This window comes from Rhopalosiphum maidis, chromosome 2, assembly GCF_003676215.2.
Source record: "Rhopalosiphum maidis isolate BTI-1 chromosome 2, ASM367621v3, whole genome shotgun sequence".
In the NCBI taxonomy this organism is placed as follows: Eukaryota; Metazoa; Arthropoda; class Insecta; order Hemiptera; family Aphididae; genus Rhopalosiphum; species Rhopalosiphum maidis.
Window position 1 is genome coordinate 72,864,995 of NC_040878.1, and position 24,299 is coordinate 72,889,293.

The following is a 24,299-nucleotide window of genomic DNA, read 5'->3' on the forward strand; positions in this document are numbered from 1 at the left end:
ATATAAAACGATTTACTTTAATGAATCTTTTTCGTTTTAATTTTTAATTTTTCGTGGTATCGAAAAAACGGTTTATAGTCTTTTAATAATAATTATACTTAATCAAAATAAGACCTATTCATCATTAAATTTAGTGTGATAAATACAAACATCAATAACAATATATTTTTTAAAATCGCGGATAAACGATTTTCTAGTCATGACGTATATATTGTTTTAGAATCAGATAATATTATACGATTCATTCGTTATTTAAGGTCAAATATAATTGATTTATTTCAATTATAATTAAACGAAATAAACAAATACTAATAATTAATGTGTGTCAATGAATTTTGTAGTAAATCGTTCCATATTATATTAATCGCATTTTTTTACTATGATTATTAATCTTATTTGGTCCTCCAGTACAATCAATACAAAATTGTACTGTCGGGCGCATATACATACGCACGTAGATATATAATAATAATATATAGGTAATATTATAATAATAATTATACATTTATAATAGAAATCAACAGTAATATGTTCACTCGTGGTTACATGCACAGGATGGTCCATTCGTTTTGATATGGCTTATAATGTGAATCATAACAATTTTTCATTTAATAACTATATATATATATATATATATTATAATAATAATAATGTTGCACACATAAATTTCACTTAACAAAAACATCGATAAACATATAATTATTGTTTTCGTATGAATACATTGTAGTTTAATACTTCTATTACATTTTCGTTCCAACGACATTTAACGAGCGACACGATAACAAAATCAAACCAAAAGCGTTATACAGCAAAATAAAATACATAAACACACTACTTATATTTAATATATTATTATGGGTCAACAGTATTATCATAGATTTTAGGAATGTATTTGATTTTATACAATACATAATACAATGTTATGTTAGTTTATGTGTTCGATTGTGATTTTTCTATATTGTATATTAAAGCGAATTACGTAAATATTATGTGCTATATTTACCTGCAATACAACACTTGGGTCTAATATATAATATTATTTGATACAATTTTAATCTGAGTAATAATTTTGAAATTATATTATAATAAATAGGTGCTCTAGGCATTAACTATATAGAAACAAAATATTAAGTATGGTTTCATTAAAAAAAAAAAATTAAAATACAAACAAGTAAAGCCGAATAATATAGTAATATAGAATAATAATAATACAAAAAGGATAATACAATTAATAAATTATAATATATTATATAATGTAATAGGTATTTTATATTATATAGTGTTGGGGACAAAATGAGATCACGAATTTTCTTTTATTCGCCTTTTTTTTTTAATGAGTTAAAACACAATTTATTAGGTAAACGCATAATATAGTTATTAAACTTTATAAAAAAAAATAAAATAATAATATTAACGACTATTATTTAATCAACACAAAGCGGTAACAAAACGAGAATAATAATTGTATAGCTATAAAATCATATAATAATATATTAAACTGTTATTAATGTTTGTCGATGATTGTCTTAAGACTCCGTGGAATCTATATAATATTGTTATCATTTTGTATTTCCTAGCTAGGCTGTATTTATCGGACTTATTAATACGACTGATATAATAAGTATAACCCCCCTAATAAATTATTTTAAAAACAACTTGAGACACTCAAACGATGACGCGCTCGGTTTTTAGTCGAGAAAATAAATAACAATGATAAAAGACATTTCTAGCGCATGCTGCAGCTGCATGCAGTAGGTCATTGGTTTACCATTGAATCGACATTATGTAGATATTATTGTACAATATGTAAAATATATTTTAGTATCCACAACAGTTTTGTTAGCGTTAAGAAAAAAAAAATACACAACATAATAAAATAATATAATAACTAACCTATATTATTATCAATAATAATATTATATAATATATTATGCAATCACATCGAATATACACAGTTTACGCATTGTTGAAAACGAATAGGTAAAAGGATATTATAATAATATAATATAATATTTAACTTTATACATAAATTATAATATACCTAGGTATAGAATCATACTTAAAACGTATGAATGATTTTTAAATTTAATTATTATCTAAAACAAAATAAGTATAGTATATTTTATATAAAAAAAATGGTTCACGTCAGTTATATAATTAATATTATTAAACATTTAATTATTAAAATAAATTGTATAAAAGGGGTGAAGGAGGGAGAAGGGACGAGACAGATTGATAAAGAGACCCTAATATTATTAGAACGAATGGATACGTATTAAAAATACCAAGTAGCCAGTAGATACCTATCTACATCTACACATTACATCGACAAATCAACAGCAATAACTTAGTAGTTATATTTTATAATCAACTCGCCGCCACAGTTGTTTTTATTATTTAGTATTTACCACCTATTCGCGCTACGACGAACCGTTTTACAAATACAATTTCAAAAGCGTAATATTATTATAATAACAATACGCTTTTATGCGGGTTTTTTTTTTTATTATTTTTTAATCCAATTGTCAATACAGCGCCATAATTACACACCTACACAATAATAACAATAATAACATCGATGCGATCGAAATGAAATGAAATTAAGATCCGCGGGAGGGAAATCAGTAAATCGGTAAGTACCGATAACCGCCGTTGTCCCTATTGCGTTTTATTGGAAGTACACGAAAAATAACCAGTACCTAATAATATCTGTTTTAGTTCGATCAGCAAGATCTAGACAATGTTTATATATCATTAAATTTAAAAAATGATAAGACTATTATGATATTATGGTGATTCGTCTGGAAACGTCATCTTAAAGCAATATCTATTATTTATTAAGTTCATACCTATTTATTATATCATAATATTATAATTATAAAGCATTGCGGAAACTAGTGAGCTGGACGAGTTAATTTTTTTTTAAATTTTCATGTCACTTTTTTTTTTTATATATATATATAACGTTAGTTAACAGTTATATTAAGATATTATGAAAATCTAATAACTGTATAGTTCGGGTCTTACAATTTCAGGAAAATAATATGAACTAAGTTGAGTTTTTTGTTGTATTCGAGTTGCTGTTACTCAATAGGAACAGAATGGATGAAAAATACAAATGTGTTGTAAAATATTATTTTAATACTTTCTTTTAATACTTTTGTAAGAGTATATTAGTGCAAACCTGACGATTTCCAGACTGGATATTATTTTTTATAAAACCTATTTATTTTTTTGCCAATATTTTTAACGACATTATCTATTATTTTACTGAAATAATTAACTCTTTAATTAAAATAAATGCGTAGTTAGGTCTAACCTATCAACTATAAACATAGTCGTGTTTTAGACTTATTTTTGTAAATAAATTTTTCAATTAACAGGTAATTGAATCATATAATTTATCGGGAGAAACATTTTTTAACTACACTCGACTTTTAAACTAGTTTTTTTGCACGGCTTTTGAGGCGAAAACACGGTATTATCGAACTCGTGTATCACTAGTCTGTTGTATAATATCTGAACGCATTAGAAGACTGGAGGCACCCATGATATTATTAAAGATCTAATCTACTCGATTTACAATATAATATTATGGTTTTATAAGACGGAAATATAAATTACTTTTAAGTACGACAAAAGTGTGCATTCTTGCACGCCTCGACGAGAAAATATTAAAATCTATACAGGTAGTAATAATAACAGCAACAATAATAATAATAATAGTAATAATATTTCGTCACAAAACAGAATAGTCCGTCGTCGGACAATCCCTCTCGCCCGATCGCGTAGTACATCCATCTAATTCTAATATTATATATACAATATCATAAACCGTGGTAATTACAACGCCGCCCAGAATGGGGTAGTTCTCCCCCATTACCGTCGACCTTACAAGATCATTATGATTGTCGCGCGTTCCAGCAGTGGTCATATGATATCACGACGACACGACGTGCTAAATGTATCACACCTTACCTACACTGTTGCTTGTCGCCGGCATATATTAATATATTATATAGTTATGGCCATAATACATTGGTAGGTGTAGTTATGCGATTCCGAATGGGATTATAACAACGGACGACGACAGATAATGATAAAATATTAACCGAGAAATTGTGCTCGCACCGCAATCACGATTACAGCAGCTCATTCTTCTCTCCGATCACCTGCATCGCAGCGCGCGGACATTATACACCGCTACGACCATTTTTTACAGCACTTTAAAAAACGCAATACATAATCGCTCGTCCGTATACCTAGGTAATATCATACTATATATTATATATATAGTACCTATAATTTACACACATTATTATTATTATCGTAACCGGGTCTCTTGTGCGCGCGGTCGGCGAAAAACTTCGGCTGGTTTACGTGATATAATTATATCATAATGATATTACGGATTATAAAAATAGATGATCATCAGCTGCAATGCCGATGACAGCCGCAGCAGCGAACTATTCATCTCGCAGTACGCACGAATCCGTCGATTAAAGTTATAATGGGGGACGGGGGACGGGGGACGGATGTAATAATATTATTTATTGTTGTCATCGTCCTCTGGCTAAGCCACGTTGCCGTTCGATGTTCAGTCGCGGTCGTGTCGTGTTGGACACCCACAATTGCATACGGCTATACTACACAGGTATATGCCGTTTATCACCCCCCCCCCCCCCGGCTGAGTTCCTACACGCTTGTTACACCCCATACACGTTCACACAGACCCCCAAATCAATCGTCCTCCGCCATCGTCACCTCGGCCGCCACAATTGCGTTATTTTGATGTAAATATAAAGCATTTTATGCCAATATATTACATTATACTGTCGCAGCTGCTTAATAATATTATCGTATGATCGGACTGATCACGTGCGTTGTACAACAATCATATCTCTGCGGAACGATCGTAATAATACATTTTATTTAGCAGCGTATTTTATGACATTTCAGTTGGCGACGATATTTCGTATGGACGGCTGTCGTGCAAGGAGATCACCGGCAGTCATCGTTTTGGTCCATTTATATACATTACTTACACATTGTCGTGAGAGACGAGTGAGTTTGACTTTTGACTGCAGAGTAGGTGGTACCTATCGTAACCTAATACGCGACAATGGCGAAATGCTTTTATCATCGATTTTAGTTTATCCGCGACTTAAATATATATATATATATATATTAGACAGTCTGCCACCGAAGATGACTTTCGCCGCAGACGATATGATTGTTACGATATTATTATTATATTACATAGTCTGCAGCGCGCTTACGTATGTACTTATTACGTGTCTGTGACAAAAATCGCGACTATGGGTGAGTGCGGAAGGGTGACGATAAGCGGCGAGAGGTTTGCAATCGAGAAGGAAAGTTCTAGACTGCAGCAGACGATACATAAATATATATACAGTACTATAAACACGAAAATGCGTATTGCATACATAATACCATTTGAATAAACGCGCGTAGGTCGGGAGTGGTGTAGAGAGTTTGAAGTGGAGGGGTGATGGTTTTTTTTTTTATTTGGTTTTTTTCCTGAGTGACTATAATAATATAATTATTTTTATGTATGTATATAAAAAAAAATTTTTAAAAAAATACTAAATTGTATGAATCTTCTTAGCCGTTGTCGCCTTGTAAAAGCGGCGTGGACGCGCTGATATTGTTGTGGTTGGCTATGCTGTTGGCCACGGACTTGGTGGACGATGACCCGACGCTGTTTGTTGCGTGTAATTTAGAAAACGATCCGATCGGTTTTACCGGAAGCGCAGGAGCCATTTCGGCGGTAGGAGTTTTCTCGCCCAACAACCAGTACGTCGTCACTTTTCCTTTGCCCTATACGAGGCAGAGAGACGAAAAAAATTAAGATTTTTCATTAGTTTGGTGTCTATATGCACCGTAAGTGCGCAAGGCATGCAGGTAAAATGTGTTGAATAAGTATAGTGCAGCTGGTATTCTCATACTAACGGCGTAATTTGGGATTTATTGACTTACACGAGGAAGAACTTGACAGTTATAATATTGTAATATTTGATGGGCAATTAGAATACAAAAAAAAAAATGATATGATTTTATGAATGATATGATAATAATTATTTTGTACTCGTAATAGTTATTTACGATGTAGTATGTCAGAACATGGGTTATACGCAGCTGTGTAATGTACTAGCTGATTCATTGTAAAGTAAACCCTATTTTTCTGATGGGTAAAATCACTATAAATTTTTTATTGTCTATTTCTGGAGGAGAAGGAGGTTTATTGGGTTGATTTGGAGTTATTGAATACGCCACGTAGTGATTCACACCATCTGTCGTCATCTTTGTCGTCGTTTTTTCAGAAAAAGTAGTAGTATATATATATAATATATAGCCTGCAGTTGATATTACACACACACACACACGTATAATATAATATATATTATAGACCTAGTGGACGACAAAAATGACGCGTAATGGACTAGAAAATAATGGACCTAAATCCGTTTCCTTACCTTCATCTCGATTTCGCCTCTGAGTTCCAAGTCGAACGTGCCAAACGTGTCAAGCACTTCTTTTGTTTGCGGACTCACGTGGATTTTCAGCGCTAGAAAACACACACACATACACACACACATTTACAATTTTATAATCGCCATCCAAATAAATATATATATATTATATTTGTAGTATGCACAGCCAGAAACTATCATTTAATTGCGTTTTTCTCCCATTTAATTATTTTTTCTTTTCGCTTCAATAATAACGTGTGTACATAAAATCGTTTTTCTATGTTTACATCCATTGAAATGTTGAATATTCGTACAAATTAGTATAAAATATATAAATGTGTCGGTACATAATAAGTATTATTTATTATGTATCGATTTATGAGGTAAACTCAAGGCGAGGGCAGTGTTATTTATTTTATTTGTTTTGTTTTAGTATGTGCGAAGTATGTGCGAAATTCTTAAACGTAATCGTATAGTCTCTGGAATTCCAAATGTTTTACCAGAAATGCTTGCTAGAGTATCTAAGCGTAGTAAACAAATTACAATAGCATCGGGAGAAATATAATAATAAGACAATTTGAATTTGTACATTTTTGCGATCATATTACCTATTATTTACACCACAGTCGGCAAAATACATATTTACACAGATTTGTTAACTTTTCACGGAACTCGTGTATAAAAAGGGAAATCTGCAATATTTATATTGAGGTAAATGTGAATATTACAATAATAATTTGTATAATAATATTATATTATGATAACACGCAAAGATTAAAGGTTTAACGAATGGCTGATTCAACGCAGCTTAGTAGCTACGCAGGCGTCAAATAATTTATATTTTCTTGTTACTTAAGTTATATATTTTTAATTTTTATTACTATGATATAAGTAATAATTTTTGAGTACTGCGATTTTATAGACAAACCATCAAGGTGTGATTGGATAATCTTTTGAATTCGCGGATTAATCAGAATCCGATGATTATATTTTACGTAGACGCCTACGCGAATATGTACACTAACCGCCTCTTAGATAGATATCGGTTGGTATGACGTGCACTGACGAACGAGTTCGGTGGGGTTTTTTGACGTACTAAATTGACAGATTATGCGGAAAATGCGGTTCGACGGATAGACATACGCACGCGTACTCAGATTGAATGAATAATGACGAACACTTCGGTGTATTGAAAAATGCGAACCGAAGTTAATTTTTAAGATCATAAATATTGGTACCGAGATGATTTCTGACAGGTGGAATAATGCATTTCAAAAAAAAAAAAAAAATTAATTAGATATTATATCCACCCATATCCATACGTGTATTCCGTCTAAAAGCGCAGTCGCAGATATTCATAATAACAGTATTGCGAATCGTATTTTTATATTGCGCGCTACGTTTTAACCATTGTGTGGCTTTACGACCAACCCATTTTACCAACTAATAAAACAGTTTCGTATTATTAAATACATATATATATATATATATATTTACGTATTATATATTATTTACCTATTTATTAAAGGCACGTAAAATTGATTTCGGCTTGTTCGAAAAAGTAATATTATGATAGTATGTATATACTGTATACCTAACCCCAAACGGATATTACGATAGGCGGGTATGCACAGTAAAAATGATAATGGCTATTATGTCCGGATTCAATAATGCGTGGGGACGTATATAGAAAAATAAAATTCTACGTTATTATTATTATTATTTTTATTATATGTATAATATATATGTCGTTGTTGTAGGTCGTATGATTTTAATCCGTCCACGGAATTCGATTATGCAGATTAGTTTTGTCTGCGCTGATATTATATATGCGCGCACAATACGTCTAAAATGTTATTACGTACCGATACACGGACCGGAACAGCAGCTTTACCGCGGACGCCGGCACTGCGCAGGATATGACGTACCGATATAATTCATGTATGTGTGTCGGGGAGGTTGAATATTGCGCAGTGCGAAGGGAGATTCGTGTATATTATAACATTATTATGTATATAGTTACTATATAGTTATAGGTAGTCTGCTGTACACCGCAGTGACCTGTAGTGACCGATCTATATAGTAAGAGATCCGATCCGAATGCACACGGATACAATAATAATAGTAATAATAATAAGTATCTATAATAACAACTATAATATGTTCGTGTGCTTTTGCATTATTGTTTTAGAATTTCCATGTACACGGTTAATGTGGCGAAATGATAATAGGTACGTCGTAATATATATACGTGTTTTAAATGGGCATTATGCGTTTCTGGGTTAAAGCGACGGCTCGTGTATTGTTTTTTAATATAAACGAGATTAAGGGGAGTAGAATATAAAGCATACCTTGTCCGTTGGATTCCATTCTCGAGGCTGTGTTGACCGTGTCTCCAAATAAACAGTATCTTGGCATTTTAAGTCCGACCACTCCGGTTACACAAGGTCCTGGAGAAAAAAAAAAGGACATGTTTTTTAAAAGCGTATAGGCATAATATAATATTGTATTAAAAATGTAAACCTTTGAACGTCAAATATATTATATATTATTTTCTGTCCTTTATTTAGTTTACCGTTTATTTCTAATCGGGGTTGTAATATGTTATAATAAGAAAAGAAAAAATGTGTCTGTAAAATTATGTTTGCTCTAATAGTTTTTTAGACAAATAGATCAATTTAAAATTTATAATAACAATGCTCTAGAACTATTACTGTAGTTCATTGAATGTTTAAAATATAAGATTTTTTTTTTAAACCAAGACGTGTTAAAGTATACGGTATTCAAATAGTTTAAACCCGGACGATTAAAAACAAAGCGAATCTTTTTCGGCGTCTTAATTTGATTGTTTATTTACGACTATCATTTTTATGAACCACCGACTTCGTCTATATTAAAATATCAGACAAGCTATAAAAACAATGCTATCGTAAAAGCTCCCCATTTGAAACATTCAATTAAATTTTAATAAAAATCTGACCGCGTGTGTATTTAAAATAAATTCGTATTCCTCGCAAACGTCTCGTATACAGTATACACCTACATAGACAGTATATTGTAGTGAAATTTTAATGGAAAACCTGATCAATCGTTATTTTCGTGCACTCAAAAGTAGATTTTTACAACAACTGCAGTTACGACTACATTTTTTCGCTTATTTCGCGCAAAATCTTCCGGGTGTGTCGATTTTTTATAGTGCACGACAACTCATAAAATAAACCATAAAGTTGAAGGCGTTTGCTTAAAATAATATTACGATGGATGCAATCAAAGGGATCACACTATATTATAATATCGGACCGGCAGATATATTACTTCGGAAACTCGGTCAACGCAGGCAATATAATATTGTATTTGCGTTTATCGCGCGTATAGTTCGCACTAGTGTATAATACTATGGACGAAATTTAAAACGTACCTATTTAAAGCTAATTTAAATGTCATCGTTTAGTTACCTATTTGTGACGGTAAAATTGCCTTTTACAAATTAATAACATTATTTATACTGTTAAAAGATTGCGTGAGCCGATATGAGTTGAGATCTTTTCAACAAGCGCACATTCGTTAATTATATTTTAAATTCTAATTAAATTTTATAGCAAAAATAATATACAACGTGTATTGGTTGTTGACAACAACCCACGACTAGCATAACAATATTATTATTTTATGATGATTGAAATTAAAAATATATATATTTCTAGTATTTTTTTCCATTTTTGATGTTGACATTTTCATTCGATCAATCGTGAACGTTGGCCTAATAGCCATCATCATTTATTATTCAAATATTAGATTAATACTTTATTAAAAACAGATCCACGAGTTTAAAATATTGATTTCTTTTTAAAAATTGAAAGGAAAACTCGTTATACGCAAATGACTGCAAGTGTTAAAATTTATCATGAAAATGTTGTTACAATGTATAGCAATAATAACAACAATCTTGTCGTTGCCTACAGTACATTGGATGTAAAATATAAATCTCGGTGCTTAAATTACACATGCACACGTATCGATACAAACTGCATCCTTCAATAATTATTAATGAAACGCTCTTGAGTTTACAAATAAATGCCGAAATGTTAATGTTTTAACAGTTCAGACTATAATTTTCATGTATTCCCGACACCTGATGAATGGCGCGATCTCAAAAAACGAAATGGCCAAATCAATGGACATAAGAATCGCTCTTTAGGTCATCCCGAACATCGGGGGTATGTAAATACATTCAACTATTACGATACGCAATAAACCGGTCGGGTGTTTATATTGCCATTGAGTTATTATAGACAAGCGAAGTAGATCTTATTTGGTCTGTGACCGTTTCAGAGACATTCAAACTATTTTCTGTCCGATGCAAAAGTTTTAAAATTGACATAGTTCAGATGTCGGACGCGCGTGCTCGTAGTTATCTCCGTAGCGTAGAATAACACGCAGTGAATTCTGTATGTAAGATAAACAAAGAGAGAAAATAATGTATACATATTGTTCTGTAATTTGAAAACCCGAGCTTTACTCCACAGCTCCTATATTATATAGTATATAGGTACGCGCGTCGTTATTTATCAGCCTTTTTGAAAATACTTTTCAGATTAAAATATAATGCACTACACAGCGCGATGTTGTTAGCCGAAAAAATCCATTTGTATTAAAATATTCCGTAGTGGGTGTAAACTATACACATATATACACAGAAACACACACACACACACACACACACACACACACACACACACACACACACACACACACACACACACACACACATATATAGGTACATGCAACAAATGAACAGGAAACAGCCATTATACCTCCTCCCCGTTTGGTGTATAATGATAAATATATGTTGTTTGTTAATAGTTTTTCGACACGAAATCGATCACTACGTTCGAAAAACAAACACGTTTGTCGGAATTCGTGTAAACGTAAACAACAATGATTATTATGTGATTTTCGATAACGATTCGGCATTAATAAGTTTTTACTTCGCATGCGCGTAACTGAAAAAAAAATAAACCATACGAATGTCGTACGATTTTAAGTTAATCACAAAGCAAAAAATATATTAAACGCTGACGTGGATATTTAATTCTGTATGTGTTTAAATCAAAACTGATGTCGAACGTATCTATAAAAGTCTTGTATATTATCTAATATCTGAATGTTTATACTGTATGTGAGTCTTTTTTTTAACCTATATAGACAAAAAAATTTACGTAAATATCTCTATCAACGTAAAAAAGAGAAAATTTGTTACTTTTATCATATAATAGGTATAACTAGTAATTAAACATTGTACTTCTACTATAATAACAGAAAAAAATGTATTTAAATTTTCTTTGGATATTAGTAAAATAATATAATATAATATGATTATATTAAATAAAAAGAAAAGAAACAATTTATTTTCTAAACGAGATGAGTGAAGCAAATGATTAACTGCAAGTATAAATTAATAATATAAAGCCCAATTTATAAATCATTTGAAAATAATGACGAAATAGTCTCTATATTCATAGATTATACATATTATTTTAATACTTAAAGGACATTGACATTTTTTTTTGTCTTTAAAAGTTTAGAATTATTGGAGAGGGGCTTAACTCTCGTAATCATCTTCCTCCAACCACGATCACCACATACGGTAACTTAGCCAATTATTTTTTAATAAGTATTACGATACCAGTACACGCCGTTTTGGTTCGTTCGTATACAATAACAGTTATAATGGGGAATGGTAAACTCTTACACTAGATAGTTTTAATTCTTATACAAGCTTTTAGTAAGACGTTTGAAGAAAAAATAATTTTTATAAGTCTTATTATTTTTATAAAGATCAGTTATATAATTCATGATACATTATTATATATCGACAGTGTCTCACTCATATAAATTATGACACACTATAGTTTAGGTCAAACATTTAATATAAACGTACCTATTTTCTATAGTAAGCATTTTATACAAAAAGATCTATTTCAGTAAATATTAAATTAGATATGTAGAATTGTAGAATACTTAAAATTAAAATTAATAATATAATGTAATGCGCTTAATTTGTATAAAAAAAAGTTAATTTCATAAAAATTAATTTATAACTGTCTTAAACTGACCTCAAATTTAACTCCCCATATAAATTATTATGCTTTTAGGGGAATTTTAAATTTCCGTATTGTTTTTAAATTTTATTTCAACTACGTATATAGTATTTTATTTGGTAAAGAAAATTGTTTTTGTTATTATTATATTTAAAAATCAAATTAGTCGTACAAACAAAAAATAGTAATTACATTAAAAAAATAAAAATGTTGAAAAAATAGTGACAACATAGTATTGATATTTTTAAGCTGCCTACAGATAAAATAAAACAATTCTACATGAGCTAAAAAAAAAAAATACCATAATAAATAGTATAAAAGACCAAACGCATAAAAAAAACACTAGAATTTATTGTCGTATAATTTTCCGGTTTCGAGATAAATTTTAACACGAAATAACTATATGATAATATATAATTGATGCGTTTTGTGTTACTGGTGGTATTTAAAAACGAAGGGGGGGGGGTGGGTGTCTGAAAAAAAAAAATTGTTCAGGTAAATTTTCTCGTACACACATATTACAAACGACGTCTTCCGCGAGAGCACAGCGTAGTGCAAAACACGAACATAATATTATATTATTATATTATTATATGATACCTGCAGCGATATTCGTCGAATAGATTTGCGGGAATGTTGAACAAGGGATTAGTATATATGCGATCGCTGGCGGCACGTGCAGACGCGTTGGCAATAAAAAATTTAACGTGTTCGTATAATATAATATATATATATATATATTTATATTCGTTATTATGTGTGTATCGGGAAAGAGAGAGAGAACAAAGTCGTCGGAAAGCTCTGCGTAGGAGCGATTACCGTTATTGCCAGTCCCCGCGGCGCAGTCGCTGAGAAATGAAAAACGCTTTGGCTGTCAATTTTATTTTCGGCTCCGCCGGCGCAATTATTTTAATTTATTTTTGTTTTTGTTGTTTTTGGTTTTTTATTTTAGTATTGAGGAGCGACCCGCCGAGCAATTCTATTTCCGAATGCCGGCGGCCGAGGCGATCCAATATCACCGTGGCAGACATATCATTATACGTTATAATATAAACATAAATTTATATTATATTGTTTGACCGGCTGTACTAATTTGCATACGAATTTTTATGGGAGTTTTTTTTTTAATACTCAGCTGCTTAAATAAACACTATCATATAAACAATGGTAAGCGATTAGTTTTTTTTACAAGAATTATACTGATTTTATAAGATTTGCTGTGCTTTGAGATTATATTGTATAAAAACCTTTTTTTTAGATTACAAAAATTGAATGCGAAAATATCAATAGCGTGCAGTGAATATATCATAAAAACGGGTAGTATTATTCACAATCCAAGCGTCAATAGATGATACAAAAAAAAGAATCCGTTTTTGCGTTCTTTGGAAAATATAAACATTTGTATACTTTTGTCGTAGTTTTATTTTTCTTAGTGTTCGTCAGCGAACAGGACTTTTGCAATGTTATGTGTATAAAACACTGCAGGCAAAGGCCAATTTCGTTGGAACACTCTCGATCGGTTCTGCAGAGATATTATCACGCCGAGGGATTTCGTCATTTCGGTGCTGTACAATGGCTTTTATCGTCCGTTTAGATTTGCCACGCGAATAGTTGGCCGCAGAGAATGAAATTATAAAATTAAAAGCTAAGTAGGGTAATAACGCGTGACAATAATTATTCATTTGTGGTAAAAAAAAAAAAAAATAACAATTAAACAAAATGCAATGCTAACAATACAGAGTATAGACGTTAACAAATTGTAAAAATGTGCTCGTTGTTTCGAATAATTATGGAAACTAAAAACTAAATGGTTCACTTTATTTTTATCAAGTCGATTTAGACGATTTTTAAGCTGTATATTCTTAATATTCTTAGGCAAATAAATGATTATCTGACCACCGTATGTTTCATATTTTCATGCAAAAACTGATTATATTATTAAATCAATAATTAATTTTGTATATTTTTATATTTAAACATTAAAAGTTTATATAAAATTATAAACAATTATCTTATGAGAGTTCAATAATCAGTTTTATTTGAAAAAGTTATGCATAAAAATAGTTTTATTAAAAATGTGAAATTAAAATTTTAATTTAAAACACTATAATATGACTATTATATTCAATACCTTATAGTAAAATGTATTCCACGTATAGAGATACATTTTGGTTAATATTGACGGAGAATCGTACATTATAATAATTATAGTATTGCGTGTTACCTGTGTTAGAAAAAATCTCTTTGCAACGCACTGGGTCTTCGGATGGTAAAACATGTTGTATATTTTTAATTGTCCAATAAAATTGTCGGTTGTCTTATACCTATACTGAGTTGAATAGATATAGGTAATTTAGAGCGATTTCTGATATGGCGATAATTATCAAACGACTTACATCACCAAAGAATCGCGGGTTGCCGACTTTTAAACCAAGTTACACTTTAAACGGAAATAATAAATTGTCGAATGCCACGCTTTACTCACACATACACATTCACAGAATGCTAATAAACACGGGATTTAGATATACGCAGTAGTACTTGGGTGATACGAAAATTGGCACCCGTAAATCTCAGAGGAATAGCTAAACAACCGCTCGCTGTTTACTTTAAGCCCTTAAATTTACCTTTTTAAACCTATTATCATTGTTAATATTATTATCAGAATACTATTTAATTCTACAGCGTTCTATACAATTACCTGTGTGCGAACATTTTCATTGTACCGGCCATTCATTAACGTGTGTTAGTTTGACGTACAACAAACGCCTTTACATTAATTTTATTATTGTGATGCAATCTATGTAACATTAATTATTGAATGTCGTGCGCGGAATACAAAGGAGAACGTCATATTATATTATTATTATTATTGACCGAATAGGAGTTTTGCGGTATTTTTTTTTTTTTAATTTTATTGGTTTTGCATAAAAAGCGAGGAATAATTAATTTACACAGACCAACGTCATTAGTTCGATGAAAATTCGCGTAGCGCTTAAAACGAATTATTATCGATTACAAATAGATTTTTAACATGCAAAAGATTATCATTTAAATCCGTTTATTTTAATTGTAATAATATTGTTGGTTTTTGTACGCCGCGACGTGTTTTCTCGAAGAAATTCTTCGCTAAACGATTAAAATCCGTTGTTCCGATTCGGGCAATGATTAATAAACAAAGACGGACTATAGCGAGACTGAGAGCTTTTCTCGCATTCACCGTGCATTTGCAAATACTAAGAAATTAACAACAGTTGAACGTGAATATATTATTTTAGTTATTCGTATTTTAACTAGTGCCGCGATTCCAGCCGACAATTGACGGCATATTTCGGGTCTCAGCTAATGATGGTTTTCGTTGGGTTAGAATGTATATTTGCGAGTATATTTGTTTTCTTCGTAGATATCTAAGTATCAAACTTTAAGCAAACGACGAATACACACACGCGTCTATAGAGACAGAAACCGACACGATCAAACACGAATAATATTGAACGGTATTTGAGTAAAAGTGCGTTATTAGCCAAATTTAGCAGTTTTTGGATTATATTATGTAGAAACAATAATATTGTACCCGTTTTCAGCATTCAAATATATTTTAATTTTTATTTTTTATCCTAAATTATCTATAAAAAAATTCTTGACGCGGTCGATGCTGAAATTATTCGTTTTTTGAAAATTAATGATTTCGATTTACGTTTCATTCAATTTTTATTACTATTTGTGGACGATAATATTAACAACCTTTTATATAATATCTATAAATGAAAGAGGCTATCATATAAAATGATAACACTAATATCATAGTTAAATATCAGTTTCTAATAATATTTAGTTCTACAGTTTTATTAAACTAATTAAATATTATGCACTATAGCATTTTTAGTTTCCATAATCGTTTTAGTGTCTTAGCAGTTATTTTTAACTGAAAAGTAATATGGGTACTTATAAAGTTCTACATAGTTGATTCACACGTAATATTTAAAACACTTTTTAAGTCCTACTAGTTTGTCGCTACTATTATTATTAATATTATTTTTTTTTTTCATTATTGAATGTGTATAGTGTATTACACTGATTTAACTGTTTACCATTGAAATTTGTATTAATCAAATATTTCCTATAGCTTAAATTTTAATACTCTGAGAAGAGAAGAATTAAAATTCTCATTAGTTCTGTATATATATATAATATTAAATGAATAAGCATAACTCATTGTTTTTATTCAATTATAGTTTACTATTTATATTTCAGTAAAAAATTCAAAACTATGCTTATTTGCTTAGGTATTCTAGCTGTAACCCACTAACATTGTCTATAGTTAAATTATTATAATAAGTATTAAAATATTAAGATCGATTATTTATTAAATGCCCACGTTATGTGTGCAATTGTCAAGAAGAATAATACTATTTACACAATTCAATGTAAATACTTTATTTTGTATGCGTAATTTATACCACGCAAACAGTACGATGGATTTCAAAAAAAAACTCAATATACTCTACTGTACTTAAGTGATATACAAACATACAATTTATTATTTTAACGACCCTGTAATATATTAAAATATATATTTATAAACTATACATCTTTAATCTTTAATAATAAATCTTAATTTATTTCATCGAATAAAACTGTAATAATTATTTGGATTTTATATACTGGTTTAATATATCTAAATATTGTATCGAGTTGTTTGCTTATAGTTGTGTACAGAAAACATCAATAACTATCGATTGACATCGGAATCATATTCATTAAAATGTATTTATTTTTGGGAATGGTGTAATTTCATCGCGTATTTATTGTTTAGTACGTTTAGATATGATTAAAACAGTGTATTTTAAGTTGGAAAAACTTTTTATCCCTTATCATTCATTTGACGATCATGTTATTTTTAAAGTTACATATTATAAGTCTTACTCATATGTATATCTATAAGTAGTATATACACTGGTTACTTTAAGCATAACATATATAAATATTACGACTACATGGTTGTACCTATGTATATTATATAATATACACGAGATAGTCTCTGTATCTTATCGTTTATAATATAACGGTTTTGAGTATTATATTACAATGCTACGTCTTATGGGGTTAGCGTAGAAAATGGTTAAATATAATAATAATTTATATTTAAGATATTATGTCTCGATTTGAAATTTTAGTAAAACGAGTTTAATATAGTTTGTAATATATTGTATTTCAGTGACATATACTATAATCGTGATCCAAACTCGAGGGAGTTCGCTTAAGAGCACTGACCCGGTGTACCAGGAAAACATCTCAAACCGTCCAAAGTTACAGTGTCCCGATGTTTTCGTATAAATTAATTAAAATATAATAATGAGAAGCAACGTCATAGTTGTTTACGATGCATACGGGTATAATGTATAGGCGTAGATATCGATTCATAAATAAGTCTGACAAATCGAAATCATCGTATTGTAACTTACCAGTGTGCATGCCGATACGTAACTTAAGTTGATCGTCTGGTCTGTGTTTGATGGTGAAACTGTGAACGGCTGATCGTAGAGCGAGTGACATTCGAGCTATTTCACGGGCGTGTAAGTTTCCGTTGCGTACCGGAAGTCCAGACACAACCATATAAGCATCACCGATGGTTTCCACCTGAATTTAAAAAAAAAACCACTCAAACTATAATGTTAATATTTTTTATAATAAAGTTATATTTTTTACGGAACTTGCCTTATACACGTCAAAGTTCTCTATTATAGAATCGAAACATGTGTAAAGATCGTTGAGCAGATCTACTACTTGAAGTGGAGTACTTTCGGCGCTCAGAGATGTGAAACCAACGATGTCACTGAAGTAGATTGTCACGTTGTCATAAGTTTCAGCTACCACAGATTGCCCCAAAATCAACTGACTAGCAACGGACCTATTTGGCAAAAAAAAAATAAAATCATAAAAATATTGTTAATCAAATTAGTACCATTCAAATTTTATTGAGAATGTATATATTTTCAATGGTTATATTATAATAATATTATAATTTGGCATTAATAACAATGGACATTTTTATTGTTTCACTATTAGGTAACTATTTTCAATAATGAATAAGGAACGGAGCTACGCTTGATTAAAAAGTATATAAAATTAATAGCCAATCGCACGAGAACAGAGATGGTATTAAATTAATTATGAAAAAAATAATCTTATTACTTAGAGGGAGTCTAAATGAGTATTCATATTTTAGGTTGACAGTGCCAATATGAAGTCTGTTACTGGTGATACCCACCAAGTATCTGTGGAATTGTGATTTTATCTCTTATAAATATCTTTACCGAGTATTTATTCTTATGATGATAGTATTTAAATATTTATAAATTTAAAACTACAATTATCTGTAGAAAACTCATAGATGAAAAGACTATATGTGAAAATAAAATAATGTAGTGTATATATCACAGAAGTTATATAAGTTACCATTTCCACCGCTATAATTATAGTGATACGAGTATGATATGGTTTGCAGTTCATTATTAAGTATACAATATTTATTAATGATCATACACGAGGACTTTGACCGAAAAATTATATGCGAAAATATAAATTTATAAATATTACGTGAACAATTTAATAGTCTGTAACCGTAATGAAAAGTTTTGTATAGTAATTAAAATTCATAAATACTTCTTAATTGAAAACGAAATAAACTTTAATGTTCAATAATAACTATTTATTGTTTTTAATGTAAATGTAGATCACGATGTCTATTATAAATTCAATTTAATGGTGGTATTGTTGATAGTATTTAATCACAAATTTAATAACTGATAATATTTTATAATAATATAGGCAGATATCGCAGTGAAGATAAATCAAATTGAATAAGTTTAAAATAATTTCAGAAATAATATTTAGTACAAATGAAAAATAATACCCGTTTTAAAATACATCTAAAATGATCATAAATTTTAATATACCTATAATCTACATAATGAAATATTAACAAAATTATATAAGTAAATATTTAATATAACGTTATAAGATTGGTTAGGTTAGATATAAAAATGTATGTATCATATCAATATAGTAGACAAAATTATTGCGATCAATATATTTTTTTGTGTACAGAGAAATACATAGTATATTCATTGGTTTTTAGAGGAAACTAAAATTTGATTTATTATCCTGCACCTCTGCTTAAATTTTTTTTAAGAATTATATTGGTCCATTAAAATAAAAAATAATGGATTTAATTTTACATTGTTCAGGTCAAGGTTTTTCATCGTTATAGCTTATTGAAGTAACAAAGTGTTCTTAAAAATATATTTTTTACACGTGCGTTATTGTTAAATCGACACTTAATGCCATTGTAAAGTTTTATCGTATAAGTATTGCAGTTCTACAATGTTGTTACTTTGTTAGACATTTTAATAGAAAATTAAATACGATATTCGTTACAAATAAAACACGTCATGGTATATTATTAACTACCTATTTATACTCTTGTCTATTACATAGATGAATATGTTTAAATTTGTTTTTTTAAGCAGTGGGTTTTATAAATTCATATAATTAAAACATAAAATAAAAATTACTATAATGTATGATAGTAATAGACAAGATGTAAATACCACAGGATATTTCGATTCGCATATTCGGCGCAATGCTTCAGTGTCACTGCATTATAGCGTTTCTATACATCTAAGAGGAATGATAAAACGTCGCACTCGGATAACGATTCAAAGCGAAGATCCATTTAATGTTTATCATACATTGTTTATGTCGTTTTTAAAAATTGAAGTGTTCATAAAAATAAGTTGTAAATAACGATTAAGGGTTGCTGTAAAACACAAATAGCTTCTGTATATATGGTACACATTCGGTATTTGAAGTGCAATTAATATAATGTTTACTCAATTTATATAATATATACACTATATATTATTAGCAGTAAACATATAAAGTAAAAATAGTAATGATTAAAAAAAAAAAAATTGTCATCTCACAAATGTTTGTTTTATGGTAAATAATAATAGTTATATAAAGTACAAGCAGGAGCTTGAATACGATATTGTAATATTAAATTATAATTTGCTTTATAGTATTATTATATTGTATACGTAATGGATAAATGTATAGGTACTACGGTATCCGTAACAAAAACTTTCGGAATAACATGATATTGTTGTAACTTTCAAGGCGGTTTGCTTAAGTTTCAACAGTAAATATCAATTTTAACAAAAGTTATTGTGTAGAACGTAGGTACGAAAAATAAAATTGGTGCACACAGAATCTGAAACTTGAATTTAATAAACGTTATTCGCATGTCCTTCGGCTCTATACATCCAGAGTATAGTTATGTTTATATTATGTCAACGATATGTATTTGTGTTGTATTGTCGGAAGTATTGACTTATCGTATGATTTTAAATGTTAATGTTTTACTGAGCTCAAATTATACGATGAATTATTTATCAATACTGTCTGAACAGTTCATGTTTATTATTGACGAATAAATAATTGAACATCGTAACAATCAATAACATATAATCATAATAATATTTAAACAAGATAATACAATTTTAATGGCGTTAAGTGTCAATTTTTTATAAATAATTTAATAATTTCAGTATAATATTTATATGCAGTATGGGATAAATTAAATAATAATTATTATAAATAGACAGTAAGGTGTCGGTTTTGGTTATTTAAAGTCGTACTACAGTTAAAAAAAATAATAATTCATTATAATATCTATCTTTTTTAATTTTGGTATAATATTCCAAATCAGTAGAGATATTTAATAGAACAGCTTAAAAATGTGAATTCGAGCATTGTATTATCAGGTTGATCAATTCAAGCAAATGATTTTAATTCAAATTCTTTGAATGAACTATTCGGAACTCGTGAGAAATTGAAACGCTCTTACTTATCAGTTTTATCAAGTTACTTGAATAGTATTTGTTTTTATATGTATTTGTGGATCTGTAAGTTTTAAAATATTTGAATGTAATTATTACTAATTTTGCATTGTGAAATTTTCATTAACTTAACTTTTAAATATCTTTATTATTGGTTTAATAATAATAATAATAACAATAAGACATAAATCAATAATATATGAATATTTACGATACGATTATTATTAATATACGAGTAATGTAGAATTATTGTGCTACAGGTTTTCTGTATAATACATTTATTTTAAGATATGATATATTTACTTTAAGAATATTGATTTATTAAGAACGTTGGTGCTTTTTAATAATTCATATTAGGTACTACGAGTAGAATAGTATTGTACTGTAAAAATGTTATTAATTCTTATTTTCAACAACAGTGCAGTTAATCAAACAATAAACATTCAAGTTCACATTACTAGTCATTATGACATTTTTTGTTCGGAACGCCGACGGTCAAATGTTTTTTGCATAAACGTTTTCTCATATAAAAAAAAAAAGAAAAGAAAACGGTGGATAGGTACTTATTGCGATTTTATTTTGTCGTGGACAATCCTAATGAATAACCTATTATGTAACGAAGAACCTATTGTTTTATCGTTTTTCGATACGTAGAATAACGGTTGTTGTGGAGATAATAATATACCTACATTATAGACTATATAGTACCGCAGCCATGTTACATCACTTTTTGTTCAGCGTAAAGTTCCCTGTCGTCGCGAGGAAAGCTCTTGTCTCGTTTATAACCATTACCCGGATGTCAAAAGACTTCCGAAATGGCGGAGGAAATAATCCTGAACGCGGATATAGGATTTGTCCTCCATTTTTTTTTCGTTTTGTTTTGTGTACATGCGAATTAACTCGTCAAATTTTCGGTAGGTGAGCTCGTGATTCGGACTAATCGCGCTTCTATAAATCCTATGTACCCACCAACGTACCGCCATCAATCATTTCGATATATCGTATAAAAGTTTCGTGTAAATTCGATGGTAAAAATCATTTATGACCTCCGCCTCCGTCCCGAATCGATGCGTACGTACCTATTTAATACCTGTGTTGTAGATATTAAATCGTATAATATTTTCGGAGGTTAATGACGTGCGAGAGATTATCTCAATACAACGGTACAGTATGATTACCAGATACAATGGGAGCTTATAAACCTATTATTATAGTATTATTTTTTTACTTGCCAAAGTTTGCATGTCGAAAATCGAGAAGAATGCCGAATCGTCGACACATTATATTATATATATATTTTTTTTTTTTAAAATAAATTATCGAATTATTATTTATATTTGAAAACGCTTTAAGGCTATTCTACACTGTGTTTGCGTTTAACTTTTATATAAAAGACACATTAAAATTAATTGAGTATAGAAGACACTTAGGATTGATATGATTGATGAGTCTTCGTTGGCCAATATTGTATCGTTCTATTAGTATTGGTCGATTGCACAAAGCGGCTTAATGGAATTCGGACCGGGATAAATGTTACGGGAACCGAAGGTGGAACCCTAAAGTTCACTCTATAGATAGTAAGTTAGGGGCATTAACTTGGCCATTAATAATAATAATAATAATATTATCACATAATATTATTATACTTTTATAGCAATGGTGTCGAACACATTGGAGCCACTATCGACCGTGACAATATATTATAGTGATATCTTTTAGGGTAAGTATTTATTGTTTTATTAATCATTAAGCAATAGTTTCTTGGATATATATTTTATTTTATTTATATAGATTTTTTTTCAAACATAAATATATTATTTTTGTATATTTTTATACGAATAAGTCTTTTTTTTATTAAAAAAAAACAAAACAATTCAATATATTTATATTGCTTGCTGATCTTGCACTCAAAGTCGTGTGCACATTTTTCATGATGTCCGTGTCCATTATGCTGCGTGTGTATCATCCCGTATTGAGTTAAAAATCTTAAAATGTGTTTTACTACCGTGTAAATATTAATACTCTATGTTTTTTGTTCTATGGAGTTTATAAATACCTACATTTTTTTCCTTTTTAATTGTTTTTATTCATTTTTTTAATTTTAGAGTTTCTATAATTACAATATAATGTATTATATTTTACACTGTGTTTTCCGTTTGATAAGTAATAATTGTTGGAAATTAAATGTTAAATATGGCGGTTAATCTTATGTCAGTGATAGTCATTAATAACTAATGGGTACACACTATTTGTAGTACATACTTAAGTTAACACGTCATTATGTCGATATTATAGTTGTAAGAATAATACAATTTGAGATAAAAATAACAAGATCATCAGTACATTGCTAAATAGTCAGATAACATGACCCCAAAAAACATGATATTGAATTTCGTATCGGAAGTCAACCCATTAAAGTAAAACAAGGTTTTACTTCATTTTAATTTCCCAAGTATAAAAAAATACAAAAAATATTTTTAACTTTGATGGTTTTGTTTACAACTTGATAATTTATTGACTTCATTTCTGATGTAAATATTTATACAAGTATATACTATTACATTATAGGTTTCATTAGTGTAAAATAAGTGGACTTAATTGATAAGTAAAAATATTTTATGCCTATACGGTTACATAAGTTGAATTCTGAAGTAATTTAGAAAAAAACTATTCCGAAGCAATACAGAATTGCATAATTAGCCGAGCTTAACGAGAGTTAATGTATCTATGGTTGTGTTTCACAACAATATATATAATCTGTTTTTATTATATTATTTCCTAAGTAATTAGATATGATTTTT

General features: G+C 29.5%; 1 protein-coding gene across 1 annotated transcript in view; it reads right to left on the reverse strand.

Annotated features, from left to right (window-relative positions):
* Window positions 1-1,261: 1,261 nt before the first annotated feature.
* The window catches only part of LOC113555129 (atrial natriuretic peptide receptor 1), a 275,973-nt gene continuing 252,935 nt past the window's right edge, over window positions 1,262-24,299 (reverse strand). The window contains exons 17-21 of the mRNA XM_026959465.1: window positions 18,314-18,506; window positions 18,061-18,235; window positions 8,846-8,944; window positions 6,498-6,589; window positions 1,262-5,841 (exon numbers count right to left, since the gene is read on the reverse strand). Of these exons, the coding sequence (XP_026815266.1) occupies window positions 5,626-5,841; window positions 6,498-6,589; window positions 8,846-8,944; window positions 18,061-18,235; window positions 18,314-18,506 (775 nt within the window). The 3' untranslated portion in view covers window positions 1,262-5,625. The remainder of the gene's footprint in view (window positions 5,842-6,497; window positions 6,590-8,845; window positions 8,945-18,060; window positions 18,236-18,313; window positions 18,507-24,299) is intronic.